General features: G+C 38.9%; 1 protein-coding gene across 4 annotated transcripts in view; it reads left to right on the top strand.

The window, feature by feature from the left end:
* Positions 1-16929, top strand: part of HMGN3 (high mobility group nucleosomal binding domain 3) — a 74303-nt gene that overhangs the window by 33308 nt on the left and 24066 nt on the right. For all 4 annotated transcript variants that reach the window (XM_007484244.3, XM_007484246.3, XM_007484243.3 and 1 more), the window contains exon 2: positions 16043-16093. In XM_007484244.3, the coding sequence (XP_007484306.1) occupies positions 16043-16093 (51 nt within the window). The remainder of the gene's footprint in view (positions 1-16042; positions 16094-16929) is intronic.

Raw genomic sequence — 16929 nt, 5'->3', positions numbered from 1 at the left:
TGGGCACTCAATACATCAATTGATTGATTGATTGATTGATTGACTGGCTGACTGAAGACATAAGGAGAAAGGGGAATCCTGAAGATCCTGAGAGAGCCATCAAAAATTTTTACATCTGTGAGATGTTCCCTTCAGATGAGTCTTGATAGAGATTCATGTTCTGAAATATCATCACATTGATTGGGGAACTAACAAAATTTCTCTAGTTGCCCCTCACCCCACTTTCTCTCAAATCATTGAGGTCTGGCAATCAAATTCTGCCTCTGGCATTTAAAACTATAGTCTCTGTTTTGTTTTGGGTTTTTTTGGTTTTGGTTTTGGTTTTAATCTTTAAAATGAGAAAGTTGAACTAAATGGCATCTGATATTCCACTCTAGCCTAAAATCCTATGAAAGAAGTCACAGAGAACAGTTTCCCTGAACTACCAATAGGTGTTTAGCATCCATGGCAAGTATGAGCTAGATGCAGGCTTGGCAGCCTTTTCAAAGAGGAGATTAATTTATGCCTTGGGCATTCCAGGTGCCTGTTAAAATTTTTTTGAAATGATTGCTAATTTATGTGTCTCAGCATTTTGAGTTGATGCCCTGAACCCACCTGCCAAGTCTTCATTTATCCCCTCCCTGGTTAGAAAGAGGGTTAGGGAAAGAGTCCCTCCATTCCTTGAAGGCTTTTCTTCGTAGTCTGTTATTAAAATGCAAATCTCCTCTCTAAATTTTTCTCCAGCATCAACCCCTTATCTCCCTCTCTAATGCTACTTCACTTAGAATCAGGGCTCAAGGGAGGCAAGGTAGCACTTTAAAAAATATTATTTCATATTTGCAGGTTATTTTTCATGTTAGTAAATCTCACTGCCCATAGCATATTTTTGGCGCAATTTTAAAGCCCATCTCTAAAATTTACAAGTACCTGGTCCCAACTCTAAACGTCTTTTTTGCTTTAAAAAAAAATCCTTCAGCTCTTATCTTCTTAGTATGAATAAATGGCATTCAATTGAGCCATTCATTGAATAAACATTTTTTAGATACCTCAGATGGCTAGTGCTCTGAATTAGTGCTGGAGAAAATACAAATAATAATAGCTCATATTTTTTATTGGTGTTAAGATATATAAAGCATTTTACCTGTATCTCATTTGATCCTTCAATAACCTTGTGAGCTCCATGCCATTGTTGTTCAGTCATGTCTGACTCTTCATGACCTCATGGATCATACTATCTATGAAATATTCTTGGCAAAGATATTGGAGTAATTTGGCATTTCCTGCTTCACTTGATTAGTATAGATTAATTATTATAATTAATATAAGATGATAAATTAATATAATATTAATAAATTAAAATAAAGATAACAATTAATATAAAATAGAAATTAAGTAACTTGCCCAGAATCACATAGTATATGTCTAAGGCCAGATTTGAACTCGGGAAGATTAGTCTTCCTGACTTCAGGCCCAGCACTATATCCACTGAGTCATGTAGCTGCCTCCTCCAAGCCATTACTCTCTTCATTTCACAACTGAGAAATTTAAAGTTTGGAGGATTTAGGCAATAGTTCAGGGTCACATAGCTGAAGCAGAATTTGAATCCAGATCTTTATAATACTAATTCTAGCCATATAATCAAGTATTTATTAGCTAAAAGTATCTACTTTCCAAAAAATTATTTTATTGAACCAGAAAAAAATAATAAAATTCATTTGGAAAATAAAAAGTCAAGAATATTAGAGAATTAATGAAAAAATGAAGAAGGAGGTTTAGCAGTACCAGATTTTGAACTACATTATGAAGCAATAATGATCAAAACTATCAGTGATCAAATGATCAAAACTGATGCTGGATAAAAAATAGAAAAGTAGATCAGTAAAACAGAACAGACATACAACAAACAGTCATAAAAGATTATAATAACCTTGTAACTGACAAAAGTCTAAGGTTTGGGAGTAAGAATTCACTATTTGGGGGGCAGCTGGGTGGCTCAGTGGATTGAGAGCCAGGCCTAGGTTCAAATCTGGCCTCAGACACTTCCTAGCTTTGTGACCCTGGGCAAGTCACTTGACTTACTTGACCCCCATTGCCTAGCCCTCACCACTCTTCTGCCTTGGAACTAATACACAGTATTGATTCCAAGACAGAAAGTAAGGGTTTAAAAAAAAAAGAATTCACTATTTGGTAAAAATTGTTGGCAAAACTGTAAAGCAGTCTGACAGAAATTAGATATAGACCAATATCTTATACCATTTACTAAGATAAGAACAAAATGGATATTACCAAGTTAAAAATCAACATGGATATATGACCTAGGCATAAGGGAGATATAAGCAAATTAGAAAAATAGAATTTATTAATAAATATTTATATAAAACATTGTAGAGTAAAATGGATATTTTTAATACATTAGGTTGAAAAGTTTTTTGTGCAAATAAAACTAATGTAGCCAGAATTAGAAGGAAAGCAATAAATTGAGAAAAAAAATTTACAGATAATTTCTTGGATAGAGATCTCATATCTAAACTATATAGAGATTTTTGTTAAACTATCAGATTGATTAAAATGATTAAAGGACAAAATGACAAATGTTGGAGGGGATGGGAATGCTAATACGCTTGTAGTGGAACTGTAAACTGATCCAGCCATTTTAGAGAATAATCAGAAATTATGCCCAAAAGAGTTATAAAATTACGTATACCTTTTGACCCAGAAATACCACTATTAGGTTTATTCATGATCTAGAGCTTTTTTTATGCCTATTGATAACTTAGATTTCTTTCTCTGAAGCTGCTTATTTTCTATCCCATAACCATTTATCAACTGGGGAAGAGTTCTCACTCTTTACAAATTTGACTTAGTCCTCAATACATTTGAGAAATGAGGCCTTTATCAGAGAAATTTGATGCAAAGATCCCCCCTCCATTTTCCTGATTTTCTTCTGGTTTTATCTGTGTGAAAACATTTTAATTTCATGTTATCAAAATTATTCATTTTATTTCCTGTGAAACTCTGGCTCTTGTTTAGTCGTGAACTCTTCCCCTGTCCAAAAGGAATTCCATCTATGTGCTACAAATTTGCTTCTGCTGTCACTTTTTTTAGCTAAATCATGTACCCATTTTGAACTTATCTTGGTATATGGTAAGAGATGCTCATCTGTGCTTACTTTCTTCCAGACTGCTTACCAGTTTTCTTAGCAGTTTTTGTCAAGTGGTAAATTCTTGCCCCAATAACTAGGTTCTTTGGGTTTCTTAAACACTTATGTTCCTTTGCTCATTTGCTTCTGAATATTATATCTAATCTGTTCCATTGATCAACTAGACTTTATCTTACACAGAACTAATTGTTATGATGATCACAGCTTTGTAGTATAGTTTGAGATCTAGTATTGCTAAGGCCCCCTTCTTTCTCATTTTTTTCACTCATTTAAAAAATATTAAAAAAAATATTTTTGACCTGTTTCTTCAAATGAATTTTGCTGGGGGAGGGGGATCCCTCTAGCTCTATAAAGTAATTCTTTGGTAATTAATATGGCCTAAATAAGGAAATCAATTTAGGTAGTATTGTCATTTTTATTACATTTTACTCTATATCTTTGAACTATTAATATTTCTTTAATTATTTAGATCTGTCTTTATGTGAAATGTTTTGTAATTGTGTTCATTTAGTTCCTGTTTTGGTCCAATCAGGTAGACTTCTGTCTGTAGTTATTTTAAATTGAATTTCTCTTTTTGTTTCTTCCTGCTGGATTTTTTTTTTGGGTAAAATATAGATCTATAGAAATGCTGTTGATTTATGTGCGTTGATTTTACATATCCTGCAACTTTGCCAAAGTTAATTGTTTCAACTAGTTTTTAGTTGACTTAATAGAATTCTGTAAATATATTATGTCATCTACAAAGAATGAGGGTTTTGTTTCCTCGCTCTGCTTATTCCTTCAATTTCTTTTTGTCTTATTGCAAGAGCTAGCATTTCTAGTATAATTATTGCATAATGGTCATGATAATGGTTCACTTGCTTCACTCCAATGTTATTGGGAAAGCTTATCTTATTACAGAGAATGCTTGCTCTTGATTTTATATAGATACTGTATTATTTAACATTTTAAAAAAATGAAATAGCTACTTTCTAAGGTAATATCTTAGCTTCCTTGGGGAATTTATTGATAAATCCAAAGGCTTTTTTTTTTAGATTTCATATTTTTGCTGTGTTGACCACATTCTTCTTTTTGCCTTCCTACTCTTTGTTCAACCAATAAAATTTAAGTGGTAAATTATTTTCCTCCCAATATGATGTTACCTCCTTTTTAGTCTGTTTTGTTGGTCCTCCCTACTCTTGCTTTTTTAAGAGTGGGAATTCCTCAAGGTTCTCTTCTCTTCAAATCCTTGGAGGATGGAGGAGTAGGCTCAACGTTTTAGTTTTAGCTCAATGTCTTAAGAATCCAAAACAAAGCATTTTGAAGGCCAAGTTATTATTGAAACAAAGTTGCAAATAACTTTCTTAACTGGAAGGCCCATGTCCTGAAAATCCTTCTGTGGTGGATTCAAAATGACAAAGAGTTGTTGTATTTCTAAGACACACAGTTTATAGGATTCGCCCTTAACATTTCTAATTCTCTGGAAACCTGAATGTCTTTCCATAGAAATAGCAGAAAGGGTAGACTGTCTTTCAGGCCAGACTATGACTGGAATAGCACCCAAGCAATTCAACATTAAATCCTTTCTTATTATTCCTTATTTGCCAGTCCATAGGACTCAAAAGAAAAGAAGGAAGGACAGAATACAAGAATAAGCATTTACACGGCACCTACTATATTCCAGGCACTGGGCTAAGAATAGTTTTACAAATATTATCTTTTTTTTACAAATATACAAATATCTCACAATAACTAGGAAGTTGATGCTATTGTTATCCTCATTTTAAAGTTGAGGAAAGTCCAGGGTGACATGGCTAGTAAGTTGTTCAAGGCTGGATTTGTATTTAGGCCTTCCTGACTCTAGACCCAGCACTCTTTTTCCACTTCATTCCTGGCTGCTTCAAGAAAGGACAAGAAGAAAGAAAAACTACTTGTGAGGTTAGTTTTTTCTAGTAGGCCTTATAATGAAAATCAGGAGAATAAGAAAACCAAGTTTTGATTCCTGTAGTCCGGCTCAGGACTGTTGACCACATGCCAAGAAAAAAGAAGAGATCCCCGTGGCAGTGTTTTATGGACACTAGAGGCATTCCTTATTGCCATTCCTTAACTTCCTTTAGGTCCAACCATGAATATTAACTCTAGGGAAAGAAAGGTTTTGTTTTGTTTTGTTTCATTTAAAATTTGGACATATACCAACATTTAATCAGTTATTCAAGGTATCCAATCTGCTCCTACCCCCTAAAAAAGAGAGATAAATTTCCATGTGGTATAATGTAACAACTTTTCATTTATAGATTATCTTAAGTTTGTAAAGCATTTTTTCTCATAACAAGCCTGTAAGGGTATATAGTCAAGTCAAGCTGCTTTTATTAGATACCTACCATATGTCAAGTACTGTGCTAAACTCTGAAGACTCAATCTCCCTCCCCAAAAAAACCCACAAAAATTATATAGAATACAAATATTTAAGAAAGCTGTTAAGTAACTTTTAAGTTCCTTTCCTGCTCAAAATCTCTAATCCCAAGACTTTAATATGCCATTTTTAACTCAAGAATTTACTAGATGACTGGCCTTGAGTCACCTAATTGCCAAGAATTGGAATTAGAACTTGAACTTTTCTATTGCATTAGGATAAAATCAGTCTCTTCTCTTTGACATTAAAGCTTTTGAGAATCTAAGTCCAGCCTCCTGCTCCAGACTTTTTACACATTTCCTTAATTCAACACACTCTCTCCTTCAGGTTTGCTATTCCCTGAACTTGGCATTCCTTCACTGTCTGTTTTCCTTACCTGGAATTCATTTTCTTTTGACACCTGCCTTTCATAAAATCTAGCTCCCTTCAAGACCCATCTCGTGGTGCATTTTGTATAGGAAGCCTTTCCTTAGTTGTTAGCATGGGCTTCCTTTTCTTAAAGTCGTCAAATTTATATATCTCTTTGTTGATATGCTGTGTGCCCCCCCCCCCCCAGCCTCCCAATAAAATGTGCTCTTGAGACCAGAAACTGTTTCACTTAGTCCTGGTTCCCAATCATGGTGCCCAGATTTTCCTGACTCTAAATCCAACACTTTGTAAACTGTATCACCGAGGCGGCCAGGCTTCACTTCGCTCTGGCTCCAACTCTTTCCTTGCCTGCCATATGGCACCCCTGGGAAACGTCCTGCCCCAGGACCACTATTTCAGGCAGGACTCCACTCATACTTCACCTTGCTTCCAAAATATTGAACTAAACTAGGAATTGAGCAGCTCTTCCTTTTCATCCCTTCTTTTTCACCATCATCACTTTACTTTGTTTTACTTTTCACAGCAAAATATGTTTTTCTACCTGCAAAAAAGATCAGACTCTTCTTTTAAAATAATTAAAATGTCAGGTCTCACTTAGGGAGTGATGTTAAACGGAGGTCCTCACTCTAGTCAAAGGGTTTTTAGAAATGTTGCAGTGGATGCCTGTTTGTTGATAGGTTAATAGGTTGTAAATGAGCTAACTTACTTTTCTTAACCTTTATTTTAAATATCATAAAAGAAATAGAGTAAACTCTCTTTACCTCTCACATTGTTCATTGTAGAAAGAGATTGGAGAGGCAGCATGGGTTAATGGAACAAATACTGAACTTAGAGGCAGGAGGAACCTGACTTCATAGCCTATTCTGACACTTAGAAGTAGTCTGCAATTCAGTGAACTTCTCTAAGCCTCAGTTTCCTTATCTGTTAAATGGGGATATTTTTAATGCCTATTTCATAAGGTTATTGTGAGGAAAATATTTCATAAATCCTTAAAGGACCAAATAAATCTAAGTTGTTTTTTTTTCAACATGAGTAATATATGAATTTGTCTTGCTTGACTCTATGTATTTGTTACATGTATTTTGTTTTTCTTTTTTTTTTCCCATTGGGGATGATGGGGAGGGGGAAAAATAAGTGCTCGGTAATTGAAAAAATAAAAATTAACTATTTTTGCATAGAATATGATCCTTTCCATAGTATCGGAGCTTTTCTTAAGGCCATCTAGTCCAACACCCTCATTTTATGGATGAAGACACTGAGCCCCAACTAGGTTAAGTGCCTTAACCACAAGGTCACCAGTGATCATGAGCTTTGGAAGAACTGGGGTTTGAATCCTGGTCCTCTGACTCTTCAAATTCAGTGTACTCCATTATACCATACTGAATTAGAGTACAATAATGTGTAGTCCATGCCCAAATTGTTCTGATTAGACTTCACAAGGTACCTAAACATAATATAGTGTCAAAGGGCCATCGTTTTGAAAATCAGTTATTATTGCACTTTGAATATGTAGACATCACCATTAGTAAAGAGATGTGGTTGATAGCTATTTAGTTTTGTAGTTGCAACTCCATCAGGAGTTTGGAATATACTCATTAACATTTATTTTAAATGTTTCTTTCTTAAGGAGTGTTGCTCTCACCCATTTTTTTTTTGGCTAGCAATTTGTGTTCGATTCATAGTAAACATTATTATGCTAACCTATCACTAATCCATCATACAGAAGGAGACTGAGAATAATGTCACTTGCATCAGTCTTATTTAAAAAAAAAAACACCAACCCAAAACAGTCATCTGCTGCTTCTTTAAATGAGTGTCAATTACTGGGTGTTGTGGATTGAAATCTGGATAGATTGATGGATATAAATAGATGTGTAGTCTCCTGGAGTAACACACTGATACAGTGATGGCTCTAAGTGTCAAATCAATCAACAGTCAATCAATATATCTTTATTAAGTGCTTATTACATCTGCCTGGCACTGTGCAAGGCACTGGGGATACAAAGACAACAGTGAACGGTCCTTGCCTTCAGGGGGCGTACGTGAAGCCTCATGCCTGTACACACAGAATATGTTCAGAGTAAGACTAAATAAACAAAAGGCAGTTTAGGGAAGGAGGGCATTTAGCAGTGGAAAGACTTCTTCTAGGTTATGATGAATGGCCCACACTGAAGAAGGAACCAGTTAAGGGATGCCTTTGTTCCATAATAAGGAAGGCAGTGCGAGGGGTAGAAAGGGAACCTCTAGAGTCAGCAGCCCTGAGCTCTGCCTCAGCCTCTCTTCCCTACTGAGGCTGGCTCTAGCCGGCAGCTAGTAGCCGGAAGAAGCTGCCAGGCTTTTGGTGTTAGTGAAGTGAATTGGACCATCTGCTGCTGTGAGTTTAGAGAGAGTTTTGGAGGGAGCAGGAGGAGCAGGAGCTATGTCAGACTCAGGGGAGAGATGCAGCAACATGCATATACTAGTTTGGGACTCCTGGATCTTGTCTTTTGTCCCTGGCTTTAGGTGTAACCAGACACTAGGCTTTAGGGAGGGACAGCCCAGAACTTGTGTGTTCTCCCTGCCCCTTGGAGTGTCTGAGGAAATCTACCAACATCTGGACACTGGTCTCACCATTGGGCCACTGATCAGTCCACAAGGATTTATTAAGCATTTGTGGTGTGCCAGATGCCATGCTAGTTGCTGGGAACACAAATAAAAAGTGAGTGTCCCCATGCTTAAGGAACTCACATTTAATCGGGTGAGACAATATTAAATAACTGTGGGTAACTTGGACTGCATCTATAATTTCACTGGTAAAGAGAGCTTCTGGATGAAGAGATTCTGGATGAAGATCAGCACTTTCTAGAAAATAATTTAGTCATAGAGTTGGCTAGATTACCGAGAAGGTGACTTCTCCAGGGTCACAAAATCCTTTTGTGTCAGACAGGACTTGAACCTGGATTTTGTTGCCTCTGAGACCATCTCTCTATTTGCTCTGCCACAGCTGCCTCTCCAAATAAATATGTACAAAATAAATATGAGGTGTATTGGGGTGGGGGAGGAGGCATCAGGAAATGGGGGAATCAGAGATGTAGAGTCAAGCAGAATGTGGCTTGAGTTGAACTTGGAAGGAAGTGAAAGATTCTGAGAGGCAGAGGTGAGGAGAGGGGTAGGAGGAGATCATTTTGGCATGGAAAATAGTCCGTGCAAAGGCACCCAGTTTGATAAGACTCTTGAGCGTAGAAAAGGATATTATAAGGCTGGAAAGGTAGGTTGGAGTCAGGTTGTAAAACATTAAATTAGGTAAAAGTTTGCACTTCCTCTATGGGAGACCTAATCAATTCCCATGGGTTTACCTATCATCTTTTTTTTTTTAATAAACCCTTAGTTTCTGTCTTTTTTTTTTCTCAGAAATATTTAATTAATTAATTAATAATTAATTTTTTTGTTTTTATTTGTTTTTCATTTTTTATTGTCACACAAAAACACTTCCATATTAAGTCACTGTTGTAAAAGCAAAGTCATATATAACCAAAACCCCAAAATAAAACCAGAAATACACTGATGTGAAAGACGACTCCAACAGTTCTTTCTCTGGAAGCTTCTGTCTTAGAACCAATATTGTGTTTTGGTTCCAACGCAGTAGAATGGTATGGGCTAGGCAGTGGGGGTTAAGTGACTTGCCCAAGGTCACACAGCTAAAAAATGTCTAAAGCCAGATTTGAATCCAGGACCTCCCATCTCTAGACCTGACTATCTACTGAGCCACCAAGCTGCCCTGATTTATCAGTCATCTTTGTGCAGATAACTCAGATCTCTACATCAAGCTCCATACTGTCCCACTTTACCAATTTCCTGCTAGACATTTCAAACTAGAGACACCTCATTTTTGACATGGCTCGAAGTGACATCATTATCTTCCTCCTTTCCCACTGCCACCCCAAATTGTCCTTTCTCCCAGATTTACTTTGCCAAAGTCATCACCAGGTGAGTGGAATCTGGAAGGTGAAGATCTGTTCAACATCCACAGGAATACTGAGCGTCCTGGGGGCTTGAGCTGCGTCTGGAAGCAAAAGAGGAATTCTGAGGTGAAGGAGGGGAGGTCAAGAATGTGGGATGCTCAGTGAAAACACCCGGAGAGAGGAAGGACAAAGCCTAATGCATGATAAATAATACCAGACAGGTAGCCCAGGAAGATGCTTCTCACCTGTATGTCCTCTGGAAACCCCTTGAAGTAATGACAGTGGCCTGCAAGTGCCCCTTCCCCCTGGACAGTTGTGTCTCTGAGGGCCCCCCCACATAGAACCCTGCATCCAAGCAGTCCAACACACTTTTTCTTTCCCAGTGCTCCCCTCCGGGGCGAGAACATTGGCTGGCGCCCCTGTGAGGTGATCCCTAATGGCAAGAGCAGTGCACACATACCAGGATGTGGCTTTCCCTAACCCAAGGAAACCCCAGCAAGGCTGTAGCTAAATATGATGCTTCAGGGTCTGCCCAGGGACTTGTCTTTTGGAGAGCCAAGTCCTTCCTCCTCTTCCGGATATTGATGCCGCTACTGCTTTTGCCATTCTGAAGTTGGCCTTCTTCCCTAACTAAATCCAACCCTTATACAAAACCCCCAGGGTGCAGGCTCATTCCTAAGCCCTGCGACCCCTGGATACTAGCTTCCTGCCTGCAACAGCTTGGCTCTGCTAAGACCCTCACTTCCTGAGCTGGATCTTTCCGCCTCTAGTGCCCCACATTCGCCCGGGCTGTCTTCTTGGGAAGCCACCAACCCCTACGTTCTGTTGACTGCACAGACCCCACTCAAATTCTGCCTTTCTTTCTTCTTACCCTTACATTACTCCAACTTTCTTCTGGCTCTTACTGTCTACACAGAACAGATTTCCCTCCTTCCTCTCCAATTCTTAGCCACGGGGGAAGTCAGATGCTATTTCCTTCTTCCCTAAAGTAATATCCCTTGTTGTTGTTCATCCTTCGTTTTTGAAGAGGACCGGTGACTAGCAGCGGCCCAGGATGCAGTGGATGATGGCCTTGGCTTCTTCGATGTCTGACCAAGCCCTAAGATCTAAACACCTACTTCAGCCTCCTCCAAGGCCTTTGGCCTTGTTCTCATCCACCCATTCCTCAGTGGTTTGGACCCGTCAGTTCCCCTCAACCTGGTTTAGCCCACCTGCCTAGCTGGTATGGCCTCTGGGTATGCATGCTGCAGCTTCTTGGAGTCCCAGGTGGGCAGCGAAGGTGGATGAGCCGCCCTGAAAAGGGCTTGGCAAGCCCCCACCCCAGGATGCTGGTCCTCTCAGAACACCCCTGCACCCTTCTTACTCACTTTCAGGCAGGGAATGTTTCGTTCATCCATTCAGTTATTGTCTTTGTGTCCCAAGTTCCAGGCTTGTCGTAGATGCTTAATAAATGTTTTTTGATATGTGGATTCAGTAAATAGCCTTTCTTCTCACCCCAATCTAGACCCTTCCCGTGTAACAGAAGTCTTCTTCTTGCATTTCACCACAGCCTGTTCTAACTGAAATCCTACCAGGAAAGGTTCTCCTAGTTAAGTCAAGTAAGACCTTGAAGATCAATCCCCTGTAACTTGCACTTCCGCTGGGAGGGGAAGCCCATTCATCCCCTGTTAGCGGTGAGGACTGGCTGACAGCACCCTGAGCGAGTGTCCCTGGTAACATCAGCAGGAAATAACCGGATAACGAAGTGAGGGTGCAGATAAGAGGGAACTCAGAAGCCCCAGACCTCCCACCTGATGAACGAGGCAATGCTGGGGCTCAGCCTATTTCCCCGACTCCTTCCTCTCTGGATCCTTGCCCCTTTGTAGGACCCTTTAGAGAGGCAGTAGAGCACACCGTCTCCTGGAGGATGAAGAAAACAGTTCTCAAAGGCTCAGCATCATCTCGGTATCTTGGCATCCTTTGACCAGGTCCCAATTGTTGTTATTTCTCTTCCATCCAGCCCCTGCTCTTTATTCACATAGCGGCCAAATATGCATTTGCCTAAGACTATTTTACAGAGAACTCGGAGGCAAGGGCTCAGAAAAAGCGATGCAAGGACCCTCTCAAGGTCTCTCTGAAATACTCTGGTCTTGATTATAAGACATGGCACAGGACTGTTCAGCACGGCGTGCCTGCATCAGAAAAAGCCCCGTGCTCTGTGAACAAAGCAAAAGCAAGATTGCCGTAGCTCAGAAGAAATGTGAGATGCACTAATGAAGAGGTATTTCCATCCCAAATGTTCCTATGGGTTGTCTGTGGTAGAGCCCATCAAGCTGGTATCGGTTTGATAGCCACAATCCAGCACACTGTACAGTGACCCCGACTTATCAGTGTCATTTTGGTCCTCTTTGAGCATGAAGGACAGCAACCAGCCAGCTCCCACAGCTACCACCGTAGTTCAGGTCCTGATTTCTTCCCACCTGTTTATTACAAGATTTTCCTAACTAGTCTCCCTGCCCTAAGCCTCTCCCCAGTTCCATCGATTTTCCACAAAGTTCCCAAAGTGATTCGACCCTGTCATTCTCTTCTCAAGTCAACCCCAGTGGCTTCCTGGAGTTCCCATTTGCTTCTAGGATCAGCTACATTCTCCTGTTTAAAATGTTAAACCCATCACCAAAAACCAGCCTCTCTTTCCATTGGATATTTGCCACACTTTCCCTCTGCTTTTCACACACAGCAATCCATCTTCTTTGCATTGACCATCCCACATTTTGGGAATACACTCCCTCCTCTTCACCTCAGATTTCCTTCAAGGAGCGGCTCAAGCCCCATTTTCTTCTTTTTAAAAACCCTATACTTTCCATCTTACTGCGTATCAGTTCCAAGACAGAAGAGCAGTAAGGGATAGGCAATGTGGGTTAAGTGACTTGTCCAGGGACACATAGTTGGGAAGTGTCTGAAGTCATTAGACCTGGCTCTCTATCTACTGAGTCACCTCGTTGCCCCCCTGCCCCTTCTTCGGTAGGAAGCTTTTCCCGCTCACTTCAATTACTAGCATCCTTCCTCTCAAACACCTTGTATTTAACTATTTATACCTATTTGCATTGGTTCTCTTTATATTGTTTTTATTTATACTTAAAATGGCCTTTTTGATCTCTCTTGACAATGCAGTATTCTAGAAAATGGGCATTGTTTCTTTCATTTTATTTGTTTCCTGAGCACCTAGCACAGCGTAAACATTTTAAAATGCTGGTTGATTTGATTTCATCCTCGCCATTGGAGTTTATTGAGTAGGGATGATGACTTTGTGCTCCAAATTCAGCTTAGAGTAGCATATCTGAGTTTGCTAACTGAGCTCAGTCCCTGCTCCTTTTGAGCCACGATCTGTGACAGTACCCAGGGACATCATGCTCAGTGCCCTATTCAGCTGAGCTAACCCATTACTGCCCATGACCTTTGAAACGGAAATTCTCGTACTGTGGGAGCTTATAATTTACACAAGACTGCACATATATACATAAAATTATGACTGAGAAATCAGCATATGGGTAGCTGTACAAACAGCAAGCAAATGACCAAAAATACATGTTCATCTTGTATACAGGCATTGGCAAAAGTGCAAAGTGAAGTCAGACTTTTAGATTTATAAGGATTTTGGGAAATACTGGGTAGGAGAAAGGTGCGGGATACCAGTACTAGACAGAAAAGCCTTCCTGGAAGAAATGTTTGGAGGAGAGAGAGGAAGCTGGTTAGGTTGGGAAAAGGGAGAGTATTCCTAGAATGTAGTACAGGAGAAGTTTTCAGATATGTTAATGAAATCAACAGACATTGGAGACAATCTTAAAGGGATTGAGTGGCCGAGCATCACAATGATAGAGGAAAAGGGTGATTAGTGCATGGTTGCATTAAAGCAGAAGATTAAGATCATGGATCTAATACAAAGACAAATAGAAAGTCTTTGTCATTATCAACTCATCCCCATTAAGCATCCTTAAGAGCCAAGCTGTTGTTCTTGGCACTAATCTATGTGCTGTGTTTATTTCTGTGTAACAGGGATTTTGAGAATTGACTGGCATTCTTGAATTTGTAGTTCAACTCCAAGGAATGTTGACCCCTCAGAAATATAAATCCCAGACAAACCTTGAGGTGGTAGCCCCCTCTGGACCCATTCACACTCACAGGCTACAGCCCTAGGGCACCACTGTTCTTTCAGAGTTCCAGGGAAAACCACACAGCTGGGTTTCTAGGACTGTTACTTAGAAACACCCATCAATGAGCTTCTTATTTAACAATTCGGAGGTAAACTCAATTAGTTTTTTTTTTTTTAACAAAGACATTTAGTGAGATAATATAGTCAGAACAGTTGGATGAATATTTCCCAAAAATACCACACACTCTTCCTAAAATATACATAGATTCATGGGAAGAGTAGATATGTGTAAAATACAATATTTATGATGCACATACGTGGCGAGGGGGAAAGTTATAAATGTTGGCCATTGACTGAAAATCTTTCTTGATTGGCATTCTTCTCTCATGCAAGGGGTCGTGCCCTTAAAACGACTTCCCTCCTCAGCGTCTCTGCCCTGGGAGGGATGTGTTGCTGCCCACTGATCTAATCTCTTGGATCCCAGCTGAATATACTCTCTGTTAATGGTCCAGTTTCTCTAATGACATGGTCAATGGTGGAAGTAGTGAAAGACTAAAAATCTCTCCTTTTCTCAAAAATAATTCCCCTTAGGGGCTTGGCTTCACCTCAACATAGCTCTGTACAGCTAAAAAAGAACAACTGTTAGAATTCCTCCAGCTATTTCAGGCTCTCAGGAGGCCTGGTTAGCTTGTTTGGTTAGCCAGGTGGTTGTTCCTATCTTGGCCCAATCAAAAGGGATCCCAGGAAATAAATCATTTTGATTAAAACTTCATCTCGTTTCATTGCATTGATTGATACAGTTTATTGACAGATTCAACCGAGGCGACTACATTCATTGATAAAAGGAATGTGGGAGAATGAGCACCCCTTCCTCTTATATTTTCCCCTTCTTGTATTTTTCACCTTTCCTGTCCCCCTTTCCCTCTGATTAAAAACCAGAAATACTTATACTAGCAGAGGTGGTGGTTGTTTTTTTTTTCCTAAGTGGAATATACTTAGTTTTTGCCAATAATAGAGCAGTTAAAGTGAGAAATTATTGTCATTGTTTGGGGGTAAAAATAAAAAGGGAGACAATCCCTTATTTGTTCCTCTCAATTTTCCTCTCTTTTTTCATTCTCTGTGCCTTTTGTATGTGTGTGTGCTTGCATATATAGCCACATGCATGCTTTGGGGAAGGTGTAAGCAGGAGACTTCTTAGCTCTAGAGCCAGATAAGCTTGGTGCGCTGTGGCCATCCTAATCGCCAGGCTTTCTTTCTCTGGACTAAGTTAATTCTTCAACTTAAAAAGAAGGAAATCCTAATTGTAAGCACTTGAAGTCACTCGCTAGACAATTCCCTCTCTCTGTTACTCTTACAGTCTTTCCCTTGAAACATTGATGAATTGCTGAAGGAAAGAAGAAATGTTGGAATGTCTAGATTCCTTATTACCTTTACTGTATAAACGGGGATATGAGGATCTCCGATGTGAGAAACCCTGCTTAGGCTTGATATGGGCTGGAATTCAATTCTATAATTCCTTCTTCCCATGTTTGTGTGTGTGTGTGTGCATATGTGTGCATCCATGCCCAGACCTATGATTTTATTGGCTTGGGAAACTCCTTAAAAGGAAAATTATTTTACAATTGCTTTGGCAATTGTTTTATAATTTATAGTCTTAGAGAATTGCCTGGGACACTAAAGACTTAAGTGGCTTGCTCAGCCAGTCTGGGTAAAAGGTAGAATGTGCTGCCTCTGAGGCACACTCCCTATATACACAACTCTGTAGTCACTATGTGTTAAAGGCAGGACTTGAACACGGATCTTTCTCCTTTTGAGGCCCATGTCTATATACTATGCTGTTTTTAGGAGTCAGGATAAAAATATAAAAAGGAAAAGTGTGCATTAGATGGCAGAAGTAAGCTAAATATATATATATATATATATATATATATATGTATAATTATTATTTTTTTTCCAGATTTAATCATAACCATGATCTTGAAGTATCTTATGTTGCATCTACAGAAACATTATGTTTCCCATATGTTTCTATTTAAAGAAAATTAATTTACATTAAATCATTTTCTTTTCAGTCTCCAGAGGGTGCCGAGGGCAAAGATGCAGCTAAAGTAACTAAACAAGAGGTGAGTATATCTTTCATCTACCACGTTTAATTATTTGAATTGGTGACTCAAAGATTTCAAAGATGACCCACACTAGGGTAAGTAGATTAATGTTAATATGATAGTTTATGGTATATAAAATAGAGATAAAAGAGCATGGGTGTGTGAGTAAATGTTTAACAGCAAGACCAAAAAATATATATACATACATGTGACACACTTTTAAGTTTAATCTGCACTTTATTAACATTTTCTCATATCAATTTCTTAAATCTAGATAATCAATAAAACAGTAAATTAGGCCCATATTTTTGTAATGTTTGCCTATTTTCAAGTTGTAAATGCTCACACTGAAAATGTAAAAACTGACTCTTGAAAGCCTATAGGCACCCCATAATAGAAGCCCCATTTTGGAGACTTAATTTTACTTTTGTAGATTAATCTACATAAACAGTTTAACAGTTAAGTAGGGACATCAATAATAACAAAATTAATTATTATTTATGTAGTGTCTACAATATAGCAAGCACTGTGCTAATTGTTTTACAGACATCTCATTTAATCCTCACAACATCCCTGGGAGGTAGATGATGTTGTTATAGTTTTATAGTTAAGGAAACTGAGGCAAGTAGGTTAAGTGACTTTCCCAGGGTCACACAACTAATAAGAGTCAGAGGTCAGATTTGAACTCAGGTCTTTCTAATTTGGGGCCCAGCAATTTATATCTAGCTGACTTTATCCCAAGTATATGTCTTAAATTTTCTACTTGTATTTGTTATGTTTGCCTGTCCCTTCCAGTGACTTTTGGGAGAAAGAGGGTATTGGAATTTCCTTCTGTGGAAGAAGAAAAAAACAAT

The sequence above is a fragment of the Monodelphis domestica genome, chromosome 2 (genome assembly GCF_027887165.1).
Source record: "Monodelphis domestica isolate mMonDom1 chromosome 2, mMonDom1.pri, whole genome shotgun sequence".
Classification (NCBI taxonomy): Eukaryota; Metazoa; Chordata; class Mammalia; order Didelphimorphia; family Didelphidae; genus Monodelphis; species Monodelphis domestica.
This window is presented reverse-complemented; position numbering and strand designations above follow the sequence as displayed.